Source organism: Cervus canadensis, chromosome 15 (assembly GCF_019320065.1).
Source record: "Cervus canadensis isolate Bull #8, Minnesota chromosome 15, ASM1932006v1, whole genome shotgun sequence".
Classification (NCBI taxonomy): domain Eukaryota; kingdom Metazoa; phylum Chordata; class Mammalia; order Artiodactyla; family Cervidae; genus Cervus; species Cervus canadensis.
In genome coordinates, this window is record NC_057400.1 from 61,298,536 (window position 1) to 61,317,194 (window position 18,659).

Sequence of the window (18,659 nt, forward strand, 5' to 3'; positions counted from 1 at the left end):
CTGTTTAAAGGCAAAATGGGTGACAAAAATAATACCCGATGACAAACAGATCTTTTTATCCTCCAGATCTTGATTTCTTCAAGCAGTGTGTGAGCCATCACTGGCAATGTTCTTTAAAGTATAGATTTCTACTACTGGTTTGTTCAATGCTATTTCTATCATGTTCCTCAAATTTCTTCCAGCCTCTACCCACTGCCCTATTCTAACAGTATGCCCACACTTTCAGGTGTTACAGCAGCATTCTACTTGGTACCAAAATCAGTATTTTTAAAAAATTTTTGCTGTAACAAATTATCACAAACTTAATGGCCTAAAACAACACACATTTATTATCTCATAGTTTCTGTGGTCAGATGTCTTGGGCAGAGCTTGGTTCTTTATAGCTCAGGTGTTAGCAGGGCTCTGTTCTTCTCTGGAAACTCTGCATGAATCTGCATCCAGGTCATTGGCCAAATTCAGTTGTATTCAGTTGTAGGACTGAGGTCTCTGTTTCTTTACTGGCTGTTGCCATAGGTTGTTTTCAGTGTCTACAGGCTGCCCTCATTGTTTGGCTTCTGGTTTTCTTTCTGTCTTCAAAAGCAGCAGTGGCAGATCAAGTCTTTTCCTGTGCTTTGAGTCTCTCTGACTTATCTGTTCTCATAGTTCTGATTTGACTTTTCTGCCATCTGCTGCTGTTAAGGGATCATTTGATTCCTTGGCTCACTGCAGTAGTCCCGGGTAGTTCTTTATTTTAAGATCAACTGATAAGTAACCTAATTCTATCTGTAAAATCCCTTCACAGCAATACTTGGATTAGAGTTTGGTTGAATTACCAATCAATGAAACCCAGGGACAGAAACTTTGGGGTGATGTCTTTAGATTTCTGTCTACCACATATCATGGTGAAAAATCTAGGATGTCACTTCTGTTTCAGTTACTTACTTGAGGTGAAATTTTCTAGGGGAATTAGTTCAGGTTTTAGCCATCTTAATCTGATCAAACAAATAGGTAGGTGACATGCTCTGTTGTGTGATAATACCTTGCTGCTTGACTGTTTGCTATAATAGTGACTGGGTGAGTCAGTCAGTGACTCCAGAGACATTGGAAATGCAAAAGCATGTAATTTAAGTAATGTGTTATATGTTTTAAAGCATTTCTTAGTTGTCTAAAAAGCATACATTATAATATTCTTACTGCTGTCAAGTAGAAGAGTACAGGGTTAAAGCTAATTAAACTTCCTTTTGTTAATCTATTTTTTCTAATACTGTAACTTCTATGAAGTTCTTGCAACTTTCATATACGTGAAAATATAAAAACTGTGATAGGAAAATATCCCTGTCATAAAGTTGGCCACTGGGAGTCACTGCTGCTGCTCCTTTGAGTTTAAGAATTTATGTATAGAAAGTCTTAATGGGACATAAGTGAAAAAGAATACTTTTGAAAACATGTTGTTGACATGAGGACTATGATGCATGGTCGATGCTAAACAGGAAATTGAAAAAAAGAGTTGAGAAAATTGAAGGAGAATGTGTAGACTTTTAATTTTTTAAAGTCTTACATTTAATGTTAAATAAACGAAAACTTCTATAATATGTAAATTTTAACTTTCGGAGGTTGACAGCTTTTATAAAGAGACATCACAGGACTTAATGGTATGAATTGCTGTTTTATGCTGAGGTCTTTGTATCCATGAGCTTGAGCAAGCTCCGGGAGTTGGTGATGGACAGGGACGCTTTGGCGTGCTGCAGTCCAAGAGGTGGCAAAGAGTCAGATACGACTGAGCAACTGAACTGAACTGAACTTGTATCCAATAAGGAGATTTTGATTAGTTTTTAATTCTGTAACTGAGGTTAAAAATCTCTCTTAAAATCTTATTTCTGGTGCAGGAAAATGTTGGTCATATAACAAAGTAGGTAGTCAAGATTAAAGAATTTCAGAAACTTTTTAACCATTATTGCCTCTGGTAAAGAATACTGAATGTTTGCCCTATCTTTCCCCATCCTCACTGATCAGTTTTCTTCTGCTGCTATTTAAGTACTCCTCTATTTTTCATCCTATTTTTAATTAGGTTTTTTTTTTTTTTTCTTGAGAAGTTCTTTCATTTACTTGTCACCTCTCGCAAATGGTATAGCAATTACATGTACTGAGCTAGAATCCTTATTTGTGTTAGCATATTGTTAACAGGTTAAGTATGATGTTTAGGTTATAGCCATTTCTGGCTGCTTTTGTTGATGCCAGGAACTCATAATTCTAATAGTGTTCTCAGAAGAGCAGATAAAGGACTGATTTTTCTGTGAGCAACTTTTCCCTGACACTTCTTTTTCTGATCTGGGTTAGCTGTTCCTTGTATGTGCGCCTATGGAACTCTCTCTGCTAGGCTTTTATGTTTCTCCATTACTGGGTTATGATCTTTAGGACAGAGATTCCTTCCATATATCTTCATTGTTTACCTGTCACAGAGCTGGGTATAAAGGGATGTCAGTAAATGTTGCTTGACTGAGTGGATTGATGGATGTGAGTTGTAGTGAGTTGAATGGTGGCCCCCAAAATGACTTGTTCACGTTGTAATTCTTGGAATCCTGAGTACTGCTTTTTGTGGCCAAAGCATATTAAGCTAAGGATCTTGAGAGGCGTGTCTCTCAAGGAGAGTGGACAGTTAAGGAGAGAGGAAAAGAGGGCAAGATAATCGTGGTAATTACCTGGATGCAAGTGTGCCCTAAATCCAATCACAAGTGTTCCTAGAGGCACAGAGAAATTTGGCACAGACAGGAGAGAGATACAGAGGAGAAGGTGATATGAAGTGAGGGAAACATTGAAGTGTTGTAGCCATAGATCAATGAACACTAAAAGTCACCAGGGTCTCTGGAAGCTACAGGAGCCAGCAAGCAAGGAATTCTTTGATTGCTGGCCTTCAGCAGGTGTTAGACTCTGCTGAAAACTTGTTCTTAGCCTTCTGGTTTCCAGAACTGTGGGAGAATAAATTTCTGCTGTTTTAAGCCACTCAGTTTGTAGTAGTTTGTTAGAGCAGACAGAGGAAACTCCTATATGTATATAGTGTTTTGAGGCAATGACATCCCAACACCAAATGATGATTGGAATATTTGTGTTCAACTTGGGGTGGCATAGTGTTTCTTTAATATATTGAGTAAACATTAGCCTTAATCTAGATTATATTAGTTTCTTATGGCTGCTGACACAGATTATCACAGATTACAGTGGTTTCAAACAACTCATTTATTATTTTAAAATTCTGGAAGTCAGAAGTCTGGAATGGGTCTCAGTGGGCTAAAATCAGAGTGTTATTAGGACTCCGTTCTTTTGTGGAGGTTCTAGAGGAGAATCTTGTTTTCTTCTCCTCTTTTCCAGCTTTTAGAACTGCCCATATTTCTTGGGTCATGCATTCTTACCAGCTTCAAAGCCTGCCATGGTTAGTTGAGCCTTTATTTAACATCATTTGTTTCCCCTCACCATTTAAGGACCTTTGTGATTCTGTTGGGTTCACTCTATTGTCCAGCATAATCTTCTTGTGTAAGATGAGATGATGAGCAATCTTAATTCCATAGCATCCTTAATTTCTCTTTACCATGTAATGTAACATATTCACAACTCCTGGATATTAGGACATAGACATCTTTGGGGGACCATTTTTCTGCCTGTGGCATTAACTTTTTAAAATTAATCACCAAAATTTATTTAGTTTCATGCCAAACTAGCCATAGTACCATTGATTGGTCTCTAATTTTAGTGGGATAATATGTTATGTTTTAGTCAAAGTAATAATTCCAAATTGTTTAAAAATAACACATAGTACTTAAATGCAATACCATAATGAAATGCTGCAGTCTTTAGCTTTATTCCTCCAGAACTAGCCAGTCCAGACCTTAGAGCTATTCCTTTTGGAATTTAGCTTCCCTTACCTGAATGAGTTGCTGTATTAGCTTTCTGTTGTCACTATGACATATTACCACAAGTTCAGTGATTTAAAACAGCTTGGATTTATTTTCTTATAGTTCTAGAAGTCAGAAGTCCAAAATCAGTTTCATTGAGCTACAGTCAAGGTGTTGGTAAGACTGGTTACCTTCTGGAGGCCCTAGAGAGGATCCATTCCCTTGCTCTTTGGTTTTGTGTTTTCCAGATTCTAGTGGTTACCTGTATTCTTTGGTTTGTGGTCCCTTCTTTCAACTTAAAAGTGTACTGTATCACTCCAATCTCTTTCCATCATCCCATCACATCTCTTGTGAGGACAGTAGTGGATTTATTGGGGGTCCACCTGAATAATCCTCTATAGTCTTCCCATCTCAGGATCCTTAATCATAAATGCATAATCTCTTTTGCTGTGTAAAGTAACATTCACAGGTTTTGGGGATTAGGATGTAGCCATCTTGGAGGGCCATTTCTTAGTCGGCTGTATGTAATTATATTGCTAATTCTTGATTTTCATTTTTAAAATTGCTGTATCTTAAGGTAATTGAAGAAAATTATCTTATGTCCCCTGCATTATCTGAATAGAATTGAAATATATCAAACTTTATTCCTTTGTCAGTGTTTTATATTACTATGATTATGTAAGTGCTGTTTAGTGTTTCATCGAGTAGTATATTATAATTTATTCTTCCTGTAAAATTTTAATTTTTCTTTAGTTAATAATTGTTTCTTGTTTCCATTTGCCTAATTTTCTATGTGCCATTTGCTTCCTTTAAGCAAATGTTCTGCTGCTATGTCTTTTTAAAAATGCTCACAGTTTCATTTTTGTTTGTTTTGTTTTAAACTGAGAACCTCTCATTCTCAGCCTCTCTCCTGGCTGTTCCTGTATCAGCACGATGTACAGCTCTTAGCTCAGGGTTTGCCTTAGCGAGTTTCTAGAGTTGATCTAGTTTTCCTAGTTAACATGTTTTCTTAGTTTATTTTCTCATTTTGGTGAAGGTCATATTTGAGTACCTTTCTAGGAAAACTTACATGGGAAATAAAATTTAAGACCTTGAGTTTGAAATGCCTTTTATCTTCCTTATAGTGGGTTGTTTGTTTGGCCACGTATAGAGTTCTAGATTGGAATTTTGGGGGCATCATTCCTTTGTCTTCTGGCTTCCAATGTTCTGCAGATGTCATACGCAGTGATGGTTCCTAAGGTGCTGTAGGGGCTTGGTTTCAAAAAATTTAAGATCTCTGTAGGGTTAGTGTTTTCATTTCCACAAATCTGCCTTGCTCTGGGACTTTGTTTTTCTGGGGAATTGATGGATCCTTTAAATCAAGACACTTACCCTGGGTTTTGTCAAGCTTCCTTGTATTTGATAATAGCTTTCCCACTGTTTTCTGTGTTCTCTATCTCTCTGGAATTTATTCTGTTTGTGAGTGCTGCAGAGATTTCTAAATTTCTACTTTTTCTGTGTTAGAGTGTCTTTTATATCTGTATTCTACTTTCTGAAAGATGTCCATAATATCAATTTCCAGTGCATTTAATAATTTATTTTGATATTTTAATATTCAATGATCTTTTTTGCTGCTGTTTTCTTAAAGTATTTAAAATGTAGCATCCTGTCTTGTTTCATGGTTAAAATAACTTACCATTGAACTTCAAGTTGGACTTTTATTCCTGTTTATACCGTCTGTTTCCTTCTAGATCTTTTTTTTCCCCTCTCTCTCTGTCTCTCTTTTTTTAATCTCTTATGCCTTTTCTTAGTGAAGGCATATGTATTGAATGAAGCACTAAATAGCTACTTGGAGTCTGTGTGTGTGTGTGTGTGTATATGTGTGTGTGTGTGTGTGTGTGTGTTGACAATGGTAGGAAAGGGGAAATTAGTGGAGAGAGGTTATTCTGTCTCTCTTTGGGCTTTGCTGTAGGAGCATTAGACAGTTAGACAAATTTTTGTTGGAAAAATCTCTGATTTCAGCATATATAGGTCCTTTCTCTTAAATTTCCCAAAGAAAAGTTCTTTAATATTCAGTATTAATGTCTAAGCTGCTGTTCTGAATGTAGAACGGGAGAAGTCTTCTTTTCAGTATGCAGATTTTCACTCTTACATAGTTATTCTCCTCTGTGACTGGGACCCGCTGAGTCCTGAGCTATTGACGTTTCTTTTCCAAGGGGACACCTTGGTTTTTCGGGGGTTGGGTAGCTGCACAGGATGGGGAGGGGCTTGCCTTTCCATTCCTTATCATATCCTCTCTCAAACTGGTTTTCCTTGATTTCAACCAGGGGTCTGTCTCACACCTTCTTTGGTCTCCAAAACCTTGGACTTTCCAGAATGATTGTCATTAGTCACCTGACAAGGGCTGGAGATGAACACTGGTGTTCAGTTCATTGTACTATTTTGGATACTGTTACATTCATCCGGGTATGATGCGTTTGTCAAACTGCAAGTCTGAGCATACAGTCCCTGCAAGACTGCTCTATCTTCAGGTGCCGACTGTAAGTTTAAGAGTCCCCAGGGCCACTTTCATTTCAGACTTGCTGGCTGCAAATTCAGGCTTTCCCAAGCCCACTCTAAGGTCTGATAATTCACCGGACAGATTGAGGATCCACTGAAAGTGCAATGCTTACAGTTAGTTTTATTGTAGAAAAGATACAGATTAGAACCTTCTAAGGAAAGAGATACGTGGGCTGAAGTCCGGGACTGTTCCAAACAAGAACTGTGACATGTTATCCTCCCAGCATCGACAGATGGCACAGTGCTCAGAGTACTGGCGAGTAGGGAAGCTCAGGGAGCCTCCATGCCTTGAGGTCTCATTGGAGTTTCATTACATAAAAATGATTGCATCATTGGTCAAGTGGCCAGACTCGGTCTCTATCCCTTCTTCTGCCCAGAGGTGACCTTTTTTAATAACATGAATGGTCTTTATGGGTGGTCATTATGTCATGACCTACTTCACTAGGTGTTACCTTGTTAGGTTCACTTGAGGTTGAGGGGCCTGCCACAAATAACAAAAACACTCTCCTGGCTGGGGAAATTCCTAGGGTGTAGGAGTTATCTCCCAGGAACCTGAAAAGGCCAAACATCTCTTTGGACTGAGACCAAATTCTTTTTTATAGGTTGTTTCATGATAAGAAGGTAACAGCACTGCCAGGAACCTCTTTTTCTCCCAAGTTTCATATGCCATGTATCTCTTTAAAATTTCCCACTCCTTCTGTCTCTTATTTTCATTTAGGTTAGTGGTCTATTTTGAAATAATTGAATCTGGTCTTTAATTGAAGACATTTTCATAAAAGGTAATAAGTTCTTTTCCCCTCCACTTCCAGTCTGATCTTAAGACTGTTTGAGTAATGGTTTACCAAGGGAGACACAATTTGATGCGGTTTGATAGGCACACTTTTTCATTTTACAAAGCATTGCTTGCAGGTACCAGAAGTCTGATTGAAAGGAAGTAAAATTACTGGACTAATGAAACATTAACAAGGTGGGGGGGCAATTATGCTAAAGTTATGTAAATAGTTTTAGATTAGTATAAGTCATTATGTTTTTCAGAGTAGTTGATGGGGCAAAAATTAGATTGCTTATTTATTTGAGACTTAATTTTGATTTGTTTTATTTTTAAAGGTCATAATGGTTGTCTTATTTTGATCCTTCATTTAATTTCTTCCTTGAAGATTATTACATGAAATAGCAAAGCTAAATTGTACCTTCTTAATGGTAATACAGGACATAAAATTTTTGAATTGGCTTTAGATTTTATACTAAAATGCCTTTTTACCATCTCTTTTATTGTGTTAAAGGCATGTCTTTGTAGTAAGAACTAAACTTACTTAAGGTTATCTTTTGTGTGCTTCTCTGTATTTCCTAGCAGGAAAGTTGGTAAGTTGATTAGCTCACTTATTAAAGTAGGGTGTTTCATTTTAAATCAGGCTTATTTTAGAAATATTTTATACCTATTAAATGCCTCTGTGATGATGAAGAAAAGAATAATTGCTAGGGAAAAGAAAAGTGGCCAAATGTATTCTAGCATCCTGTGCAGTTTAACATTCTTTAAGTTATTTACTTTGTATTGTCTCTCTTAAGCATGAATTTAATTTTAAAATTAGGTGCATCTATAGACTGACCGTGTAACATGCTAGAATTCCATGTCCTTCTTGGACACCCTTTTGTTTTCTCTGGAGTTTATAACTGTTCCATACCTTCTTGTGCTCGATTACTGTTGTAAAAATATTTAAAGATTTGTTTGTCAAGATTCTGGTTGCTAAATCGTTTTTAGCCCGATTTCTTGACGACCCAACATAAAAAAATCAGTTTTGAGCATCTTCTCTTACTTTCTAGTAGGGGCTAGGATAGTGTTCTGAATTAAATAGATTTCTTAATTAGCCTAACAGATCTGAGGTGATCTGAAATTATTTATTTATTTTCTTAAGGAAAGGCTATATTAATGCGTTAGATTAGATTAATTCTGATTTCTAAACTTGAGTCCAGATGATGTAAGGGAATTCAAGTTGTGTGGCATAAAGAATTAAGAACTTTGAAATTTGTAAATGATCATATTTTTCCTCTTTAGTTAGAATCACATTGTTACATTGCAGTTTTTACTTTATTGATGCCTTTGACTTTTAATTCTGTTGAGGCTGTAGTTTTGGTTTGATACTGCTTGGAGGCAAGAGAATGGAGATCATTCTTGGAAGTCTTTTATTTTAGATTTGACTCTGAATATATTTGTGCTGTTGATGCAAAATAATAATTGTACCAAGTGCGTCATTCATAGTATTGAAGTTCTATCTTGTTAAAATAGTTAACTTGTGTGAGTTCTTATCTGTCTCATGTTCCATTTGATTCTTGAAGTAACGTATAAGTCTACTGTTGCAGGTTAACTTATGGATATAATAGAGGGAAACTAACATTACAGAGTTACTGAGCTGTGATTGACAGTCAGGTTTAAATTGTGTACTGTGTGCTGATTTGCTACACTGATATATCACAAAATGATCCTGGTGTTAGCTGACACCTTTCATCATATTACTGAATTACCGTTTCTTTTCTTTTTTTTTTTTGTGGTGAGAAAACTACTCTTTTAGCAGCTTTTAGGTATGTAATCTGGTATTATTAGTGATAATCAGCATGCTGTACTTAAATCCCCGGAGCTTATTCAACTATACCCTTTGACCAGAACAACTCCCCGTGTCCCCTGTCCCCAAGTCCCTGGTAACCACTGCTGTGAGTTCTGCTTTTTTACACTCCACATATAAATGAGGTGATACAGTATTGGTCTGACTTCTTTCACTTACCATCTTGAATGTCATGCGCTCAAGGTCCATCCATATTGTCACAAATGGCAGGACTTCGTTCGTTTAAATGGCTGAATGACATTTCGTTGGACTCACGTAGCACATCTTCTTTATCCATCTATTTACTGTATCCATATCTTGGCTGTTGTGAATAGTGCTGCAGTGAACATATGAGTGTAGATATCTGAGATCCTGTTTTTATTTTCTTGGGCTATATGCTCAAGAGGGATTGCTGGATCATATGTAGCTCTATTTTTAATTTTTTTGAGTACCCTCTATACTGTTTTTCATAGCGTGTGTACTAACTTACATTCCCACCAGCAGTGTATAAGGATTCCCTTTTCTCCAAATCCTTACCAACCCTTATCTCTTGGTTTTTTTTAAATGATAGCCATTGATGAATAGCCATGAGATATCTCATTCTGGTTTTGACTTGCATTTTCCTAATGATTAGTGATATTGAGCACCTTTCTTTGTGCCTGTGGACGTCTTTGGGAAAATGTCGATTGAGTTCCTGTTTCCATTTTTTTTTTTTTTTACATTGGATTGGTTTTGTTTTGTTTGTTTTTTGCTGTTCAGTTGTATGAGTTCCTTATGTATTTTGGATATTAACTCCTATCTGCATATGTATTCCTTATCACTCTTCTCTGCATTATGATTTTTTTTCTTACAGGATTTTGTTTTCTAACATACTAGGTATTTGCTTGTCTCTCTTCCATGAGAATTTAAGCTCTGTTAGAGATTTTTTTTCTCCCTTTGGTCTCACTTGGTCACTTTTTGTATTTTTGATACCTGGAATGATCCTTAGTGTACATTTAAAGACTCTGTTTCTCAGAAATATGTAGTCTCAGTAGGACAGAGCTTCTGAGATAAAATGACCATGTAAAGTATTTAGCTTGACATGTTGGACATGAAGTACTCATTAATTGTAGTTGTTGAAGGATAAGAAAAGAAAAAATAGAATCAGACATTTCAGATAGAAATAACCTGAATAAGAGAAAACTGCATTCACATCTTAGGGACTAGGGTAGTACTGTTGAGGGGCACACTGGAAAAATAAGGTTGGAAGTATATTGATGCTTTTGAACTGTGGTGTTGGAGAAGACTCTTGAGAGTCCCTTGGACTGCACGGAGATCCAACCAGTCCATCCTAAAGGAGACCATTCCTGGGTGTTCATTGGAAGGACTGATGTTGAAGTTGAAACTCCAATCCTTTGGCCACCTGATGTGAAGAGCTGACTCATTTGAAAAGACCCTGATCCTGGGAAAGATTGAGGGCAGGAGGAGAATGGGACGACAGAGGATGAGATGGTTGGATGGCATCACCGACTCAATGGACATGGGTTTGGGTGGACTCCGGGAGTTGGTGATGGACAGGGTGCCCTGGCGTGCTGCGGTTCATGGGGTCGCAAAGAGTTGGACACGACTGAGCAACTGAACTGAACTGATATTGTGGAGACCAAGGCAGTTGGATTTTGTAGTGTCTAATGAGAAGTAATTGACTATTTTTAAGGCAGAGGTGCCATAATGAAAGTGGTGGGTTTGGAAGGTGAGTCCAACAGAAGTCCTTGAGGTTGACTGGAGATCCTTCTGGTGTAGGTTTAACTGGAAATTAATAAAATATTTAGAAATTTGTAATAAAAATAAATTTGCAAAGTCATAAGTTACACTCAAATTTTAATGGTTTCCTCTCAAATTGTATAGTAGTATATAATTATGATTTGGTTACAGTGTATATTTTGAATTATTTATGGAATTGCCAACTTTTAATATACTTTTCTATTTAAAACTAAAGCTTTCATTTAAAATAAACCAAGATGTTTCTATTGGTAACTAACTTACTAAATATACTAATATAGGGCAAAGTATGTTTAGTCCAGCAAACATTGGTCAACCCCGAAAGACAACATTATCTCCTGCCCAGTTGGATCCTTTTTATACTCAAGGAGATTCTCTGACATCTGAAGATCACCTTGATGACACTTGGGTGACTGTGTTCGGGTAAGGTTTCTAGATAATTTACCTTTAAAGCAACAATGTTTTCTAATGAATATTATCAAATATATTTTAAAAAACTAAAATAGTTGCATAGCAGACACTCATTTATCCACCTAGATTCACCTAAATTCATCTTTCTTGTTATTCTTGGTACATTTCAGGGTACATTGCAGACATCAGTATATATCACCTTGACATTTCTTCTTCTCTTCTCTTGACATTTCTTTCTCTTCTCCGGGGGATCTTCCCAACCCAGGGATCGAACCCAAGCCTCCTGCATTGCAGGCAGATTCTTTACCAGCTGAGCCACAAGGGAAGCCCTTGACATTTCAGCATGTATATTACTTTTTGATTTTTAATAGTTTTTCCATCATTTTTCTGTTTGCCTTTTCTTATTTTCTTTTCAGCATATTTGCTGAATATTGGAAGAGGGTTGCCCCACTAGACTTAGGAAGCCCCTTCCTTTGTTGGGACTGTGTCTATGCTTATATTGGACTTTACCAGTTTTGAACTAACAAGTTGAATTGTATTTGTATATATATGCATACTATGCCACAGGATTGGTACCTACTAGCTGTGGAATATCGAACATTAATAGAAACTGCATGGCAGTCCTAGATGCATTTGACAGTGTGATGTCATGCTGTTGCTGGACCTCTCTGTACTTAGTTTTGGGGTGAAAAATACAAGAACACGTGAGCTTGAAGGAGAGAGCAATGCACGGGCGGGTGTTAGTGTACTGTATTTGGCTTATTTAAGCTCAGAGGGGTGTGTAAGATCGCAGTGAAGTTTTCCTTCTTACCTTTTCCCCAGCAGCTACAGTTCCTCTCCTCGTAAGGTAGTTACTGCCACCTGCTTTTTGTGTCACCTTCCAGAGAGAGTCGTTGGTGCTGATTGTGTTTAGGTAAAAGGCAGGGTGCTTGCTTTTCCTTGCTCTCCAGAAAGCCCACCCTCAGCCCTGTGTCCACAGCCATTGGGCTGACTGCTGCTGCTTTTTTTTTTTTTGGTGTTTGTGTTTAAATTTTTGTATTCTCTCATGAAGTGCTTGTTGGTATGTTTTTGAATGTATCTGTCCACTCAAGTGTGTTTTTCAAGTTGAGTAGTAATGGTATCATTTTTAAGCTTCCTCAGTACTTGGATAAATTAATTGAAGTATTATACTTCGGTTAGTCCTTCATTGTTAAGACTTATCCTTTCCCACCCATATATTTTCTGTTGGTTTTATATTTTAGTAACCCTGCTTATGAGTTTAATTGCAAGAACGGAAACATATTCTTCTAAGGGATAAAATATCATCTTTTGATTATTTATAGGGAAGTACAGCTAAAAAGTACAGTTATAATACATTATATATGTTCTTCCTTTGATGATTTGACTTCTTCCTTCGGACTTAGGGTCATCATGAAATAACATTTATTTTTTTAGGGTAATGATTTTTTAAAAAATTTTAATTGTAGGACAGTTTCTTAACAGTGTTATGTTTGTTTCTGCCGTACAACAAGGTGAATCAGCCATAAGTATACATATATCCCCTCCCTCTTGAGTAGGGTGATTCTTTGACAGGATATATTGGACTGTCTCTCCTCAGAGTGGTCCTAGACTCTTACGTTTTATTTCTCAAGTGCCTCCCTCAAGTGCAAACATTATTTCTCTCTCTGGTTTTGGTATTTTTTAGTACTGCTTTGCAGTCACCCCGACTTTTTTGTTGTTTTCTTTGGAGTTAGAAACCTTATATCGAAACTTACATAACATAAAATAAATTTCCAATCTTGAATGCAGTATTTTAGTCACATAGATTTTAATATGTGGAGTTTCCTATTTATTTTTGTGACTCACATTTTTTTCCTTTAAATTTCTAATTCAAGCTCCAGATAACTGAAGTTATTGGTTAAGGAAACTCCAGATTTTCAAGTTGAAAATAGCTTTATTATTTGAACTATCAAACTTATATCTCATTGTGATAGTCAAGACATTTAGTGCTTTATGAAGAAGAAAGTACAAATCACTTAGAATTTTCCATACAGAAATAAGGCCATTTAAAGTTTTGGTAGCCATCTTTTTAATTGATTGTTTACCATTGATTCTGGTTCTGAGTTTTTGTTTCAGGAACACATTTTTGTATTTTCAGATGGTGCTCAGTATATATTGATATGACTCTCTATAATGTAAAGTTCATTGCTCTTTAATAACCGTAGTAGTATATCTCAGTGTTTCTCCACCCCCCTCACAAGCATGTATGCACATACACATACCCACGTAAAATAAGTTATATGCAGAACTGTGACTTGAATTTTAGAAATTTCAGGGAGGGAATTTGGAGATGGAAAAAAGTGGCTGAGTCAGAACTAATTTTAACATAATTTGCTTTTGGGTGATGGGCAAATGAATAGATTTAACTAATAATAGAGGAAAGCAGAATGATCAAGGGTCTCTTATTAATGTACTAGACAACTGGGGAGTGTTTATCTTGAAATGCTTGTAAGTTAATTTGCATTCATCATTATTGAAGTTGATTGGGCAAGTTTTTTTTCCCCAGGTTTCCTCAGGCATCTGCTTCCTATATATTATTGCAATTTGCACAATATGGGAATATCTTAAAACATGTGGTAAGTCTTAATTCTTTTCAGTTCAAGATTTAAGCTGAGGAAAGATAATCTGTGAATTTGCTGCTGAATGTCTTAAAAGTTTTTCTTTCTTCTTTAAAATTTTCAAAGAATATATCTGTTGGAGTCTGACAGGCTGGAAGTTGCATAGTGTTTGATAAAAAGAGAGAAGATAAGTAAGTGAGAGTTTCAGGCTTCCCCCCTTTTAAAAATAGTTAACAGTCTCTTAAAAAAGATTGTGAAAGTTTTCCAGTTTGAGCTTGTTTCATTGGGGTAAATGAAAACAAAAAGGATATTTCTTACTTAGAGTTCTTAGAGTTTCTTTAGTTTTGCAGAGAGTTTTTTTTTTCTTTAAATTACCTTGCACAATAAATTATAAATAACAAATCTTTTTTTTATTGCTAGAGATTGACTTGTTTAACTCCTACAAAAAAATCAGATCGATGAATACAGTTTAAAAAAATTTCATAGCAAGTGTGGATAAGACCTTTTTGTAAGAAACAATTATCTTTTGAAAATTACTTTGCTTTTAGAGAATATTTGCCACATATTCTTTATATAAGAGATTTAAGAATTAGAGATACTGAAATTGTTTAAATAGAATTTTTGTTGAATTCTAGTATACAGCTTTTACAGGGCATCAGATAAAAACTAGAAGCAGATTTATTTTGTATGTTTCTATTTTCTAATAGAAAATTTGAATTTTATATACTTTATATTTTAATTTAAGAAAAAACTTCATTTTTTGCAGATGTCTAACACAGGAAATTGGATGCATATTCGTTATCAATCTAAACTGCAGGCCCGGAAAGCCTTAAGCAAAGATGGAAGAATTTTTGGAGAATCTATCATGATTGGTGTAAAACCATGTATAGATAAAGTAAGTTATTGCTGATGTAAGGAAAACAGCTTAATTTATATGAAGAACACAGAACTAAGTACTAACATTGGTGGCGTGTCACTTTGCTTCACTGTGCTGCTGTTGCTTAGTTTTTAAAAATGTGATGGATGATGTTATAGCACTCTTTTATGATAAGTCAAAGATATTTAGTCACAATACTCTAGATATAATATATCCTAACCCCTTCACTCTACAGGTAAAGAGGTCAAGAGGTCTTAGGTAACTTACCCAGGGTTGTTAAGGTGAGGCCTACATTCTAGGTCTTTTAACTTTTAACCCATTCCCTTTTTTGCACAAAGCAACATCAGATTCTTTAAGTACTTTAAAGGAGTGGTGCTATTTCAGAATGAAATATTCCATATGAATGGTAACTGAGGGTTTCTTTAGAAAGACTGAAGCTTTTTTTTAAAATGTAGTATCAAATAGATTTATTTATATATATTTTTTAAAACTTCCTAAAAAATGTATTTATTTATTTGGCTGTGCCAAATCTTAGTTGCAGTATGTGGGATCTAGTTCCCTGACCAGAGATTGAACCTGCATCTTATGCATTGGCAGTGCAGAGTGTAGCCACTGAACCACCAGGGAAGTTCCTGACTTTTCGTTTTATGTTGAAATATAGTTGATTAACAATATTGTGATAGTTTCAGGTATACTGCAGAGTGATTCAGTTATACAGACACATGTGTTTGTTCTTTTTCAAATTCTTTCCACATTTAAATTGTTACATAATACTGAAGAGAGTTCCCTATGTTATGTAGTAGGTCCGTCTGTGTTGATTGTCTATTTTAAAGATATCAGTGTGTTCATGTCCCTGTAACTATCCCTTCTGCCTGTCCTTATCCCGGCAACCATAAGTTGATTCTTTTAAGTCTGTGAGCATCTTTCTGTTATCTAGGTTCATTTGTGTCTTTTAAAATTTCATTTATAGGTGGATACCATATGATACCATATGATATTTATCTTTCTCTGTGTGACTGACTTAGTATGACAATCTCAAGGGCTGTCTGTGTTGCTGCAAATGGCATTATTTCATCATTTTTAATGATGTGTATATGATGTGTATATGTGCCACATCTCTGTCCATTCCTCTGTTGATGGACGTTTAGGTTGCGTCCATGTCTTGGCTGTTGTAAGGTGAAGCTTTTTTATTAGTCATTTCTGTTTTAAAATATTTAAATAATACTATATGTTTATATGGGGCTTCCCTGATAGCTCAGATAGTAAAGAATCTGCAGTGCAAGAGATCTGGGTTCGATCTCTGGGTCAGGAAGATCCCCCTGGAGAAGGGAAAGGCTACCCACTCTTGTATTCTTGCCTAGAGAATTCCACGGACAGAGGAGCCTGGCGGGCTACAGTCCATGGGGTTGCACTGAGTTGGACGCGACTGAGTGACTCACATATACACACACAGACATGTATCTTTATACTTTTAAATAAGCTGAGTACACTTTAAACTTTTCTTTGTGGCTTGTAAAATCATGATCATTCTTTAATATATGTGAACTTTCACCTACCAGGCACTCTGCTTGGTACTTATATATATATATTAGTGCATGAATTAGACATGGCTCCTGTTATCATAATCTTAGATTGCTGAGTAGTTGTGTAATTATTACATTGTGCTGTAACAGATCATCATAGAGGCTAGAGGAAAATTTGGGGTTACTGGGTATAAAATAGCATGGACTTACTACCCACCTCAGCTTCCCCCAAAATTCTCTTGTCTTTCTTACTGATTTTCCATTGTGTTTGTTAGGAGAGTCTTACTCTTGAGAGTTGATAGTAGATATTTGAGGTCATTCAAGTGAGATTTCTGTTTGAGCATTAGGTCTCATATGCTAGCTAAGAAGCAGGTATTGTTTTATCAGGTCTAAAATTAGTGAAAGGTGAATTAGATCAAATAAAGTATGCTTCTTTTAATGATGTTTTCTTTGGACGTAATAGTGGATAAGATGTTTTATGTTAATAAACGGAAGTTCTTTATTTCTCCAGAGCGTCATGGAAAACAGTGACAGGTGTGCTTTATCATCTCCATCTCTTGCCTTCACACCACCGATCAAAACCTTAGGTACACCAACCCAGCCTGGAAGCACTCCTCGGATTTCTACCATGAGACCTCTTGCTACAGCATACAAAGCTTCTACTAGTGACTATCAGGTATTTTAAGGACTGGATGAAAGAACATACTTTAAAGGCTGCAGTGCATAGTGTGTGTGTTTAACTTTTTCATTGGGTTGATTTATATGCCATTAAATGCCATTAAATATTTCCTATTGAAATTGATTACCTCGATGAAACCAATACACTTTGTGTTTTTAAATTTTCTATTTTACAAATTACAGTTTTGGCCAGTGGAAATTTATCTTGAATTTTCAAAAAAAATCATTGTCATTTTAAAAAACATTTTGAGAGTTGTTATTTTAGTTTTTTCTAAGTTATGTTTGCATATATAAAAAGTTTCTTGTGGGCATCTCTGGCGTGAGAGAATGCTAAAACTATATTAGTTGATAACTAAATCTGATGGTATCACAAATGAAGAACCTTAGATTGGAAGCAATTTTGGTGATCAAAAGAAAATGTTGCCCAGCTCCCATTTCAAAACTTACCATTTCAAAAAAGCTTAAAGGAAAAGTTCATTATGTTTATTGAAGAATACTAGAAATATTATGACTCTCACTCAGTATATAATTGTCCTTGCTTAATTAGCCGGGAGTTCTAAACTTGCCCAGCTACAGACACAAGTCCTAAGGCAGCAAATAAGACACTTTAGTAGAGCAGTTGGACTTCCCCTTGAAATTTGGGGATCATTCTAGAACTGGCTTAATTTTTCCTTTTAGTTGTTTTTTTTCTTTTAATCATCATTGTAAAGTCCTCATCTCCTGTAGCTTTAGTGTTTGTCATTTTACTAATTGGGCAGTAGATGCACTTTGCTTTGCCGAAGGAGTATAAATTCTGCCATTCTTAAAAGCATATAGGTCTTCTAACTAAGCCTGTGTTTTAATCTTTAAATATACAATTTAGGGCTACAAATCCATTTTAGTGTTTGGTACTTTAAAATTAGCTGTTAACTCTAGAATGGACTCTGACACTAAAACCATAACCATACAATTTTATGTATGTGTGTTTTTTTGATAGGTGATTTCTGACAGACAAACACCAAAAAAAGATGAAAGTCTTGTATCCAAAGCGATGGAATACATGTTCGGCTGGTAGTGTAGGAAGAGCTGAGACGTCAAGTACAGAGGAGAAGACTGCCACACTAAAGCAGAGTTAGCAGGGTGCTGCTGGGATTCTTCGGTTAGTTATATAACCACTCTTGACAGTGTCGTATAGCTGTCTCATACTTCCTTTGGAAGCTTTTTTCTTTAAGAATATAGCATACTTGTAGCTCGCACTTTAAAAGATGCTTGAGATACATTTTAAAGAAACAAATCCCTGTAAAGAAGATTTTGGGCTTCCTGTGATAGTGCATGATTAACTGCAAAAACTCATTGATTACTGTAAATTATATAATTGAGTTTGTAGTGAGGCTTTGTAGTCTTCATAAGTTGGTGAGGTGAATTTCATGAAGGGTAACTACAGCTGCTTCTAACAAGACACAAAGATTATAATTAACAATTTGAATTAGGGTCTTTTTAATTTAGATAGTATTTAATATTTTAATTATCCTTGTTTATATTTGTCCTGGATGATCATCTTTCAGTCTTGTAAAGCCAATGCAATATTTTAAAAAACCGAAGTTTCTTGATAATAAACTTGTCAATTATATGTATTGAGCAGTTTTTGAAAGTGATTTCTTAATTAGTACAAAAAGTTTGAAGTCTGCAGAAATAGAGAAACTATGTCATGAACCTTCATCTGCCTATAATCCAGCTTTCATAACCATGTAACCATTACTATTTTGCCATGCTAGTTTAATCTCTCATTCTTTCGTTTAAAGTATATCTGAGATGTGATTTTAAATACTTGAGGT

The 18,659-nt window shown here is 35.8% G+C and overlaps 1 protein-coding gene across 1 annotated transcript in view; it reads left to right on the forward strand.

The window, feature by feature from the left end:
- The window catches only part of NUP35 (nucleoporin 35), a 31,440-nt gene extending 12,982 nt beyond the window's left edge, over nucleotides 1-18,458 (forward strand). Inside the window, exons 5-9 of the mRNA XM_043487931.1 lie at nucleotides 11,041-11,182; nucleotides 13,716-13,785; nucleotides 14,534-14,662; nucleotides 16,679-16,843; nucleotides 17,822-18,458. Of these exons, the coding sequence (XP_043343866.1) occupies nucleotides 11,041-11,182; nucleotides 13,716-13,785; nucleotides 14,534-14,662; nucleotides 16,679-16,843; nucleotides 17,822-17,899 (584 nt within the window). The 3' untranslated portion in view covers nucleotides 17,900-18,458. The remainder of the gene's footprint in view (nucleotides 1-11,040; nucleotides 11,183-13,715; nucleotides 13,786-14,533; nucleotides 14,663-16,678; nucleotides 16,844-17,821) is intronic.
- The last annotated feature ends 201 nt before the right edge of the window (nucleotides 18,459-18,659 follow it).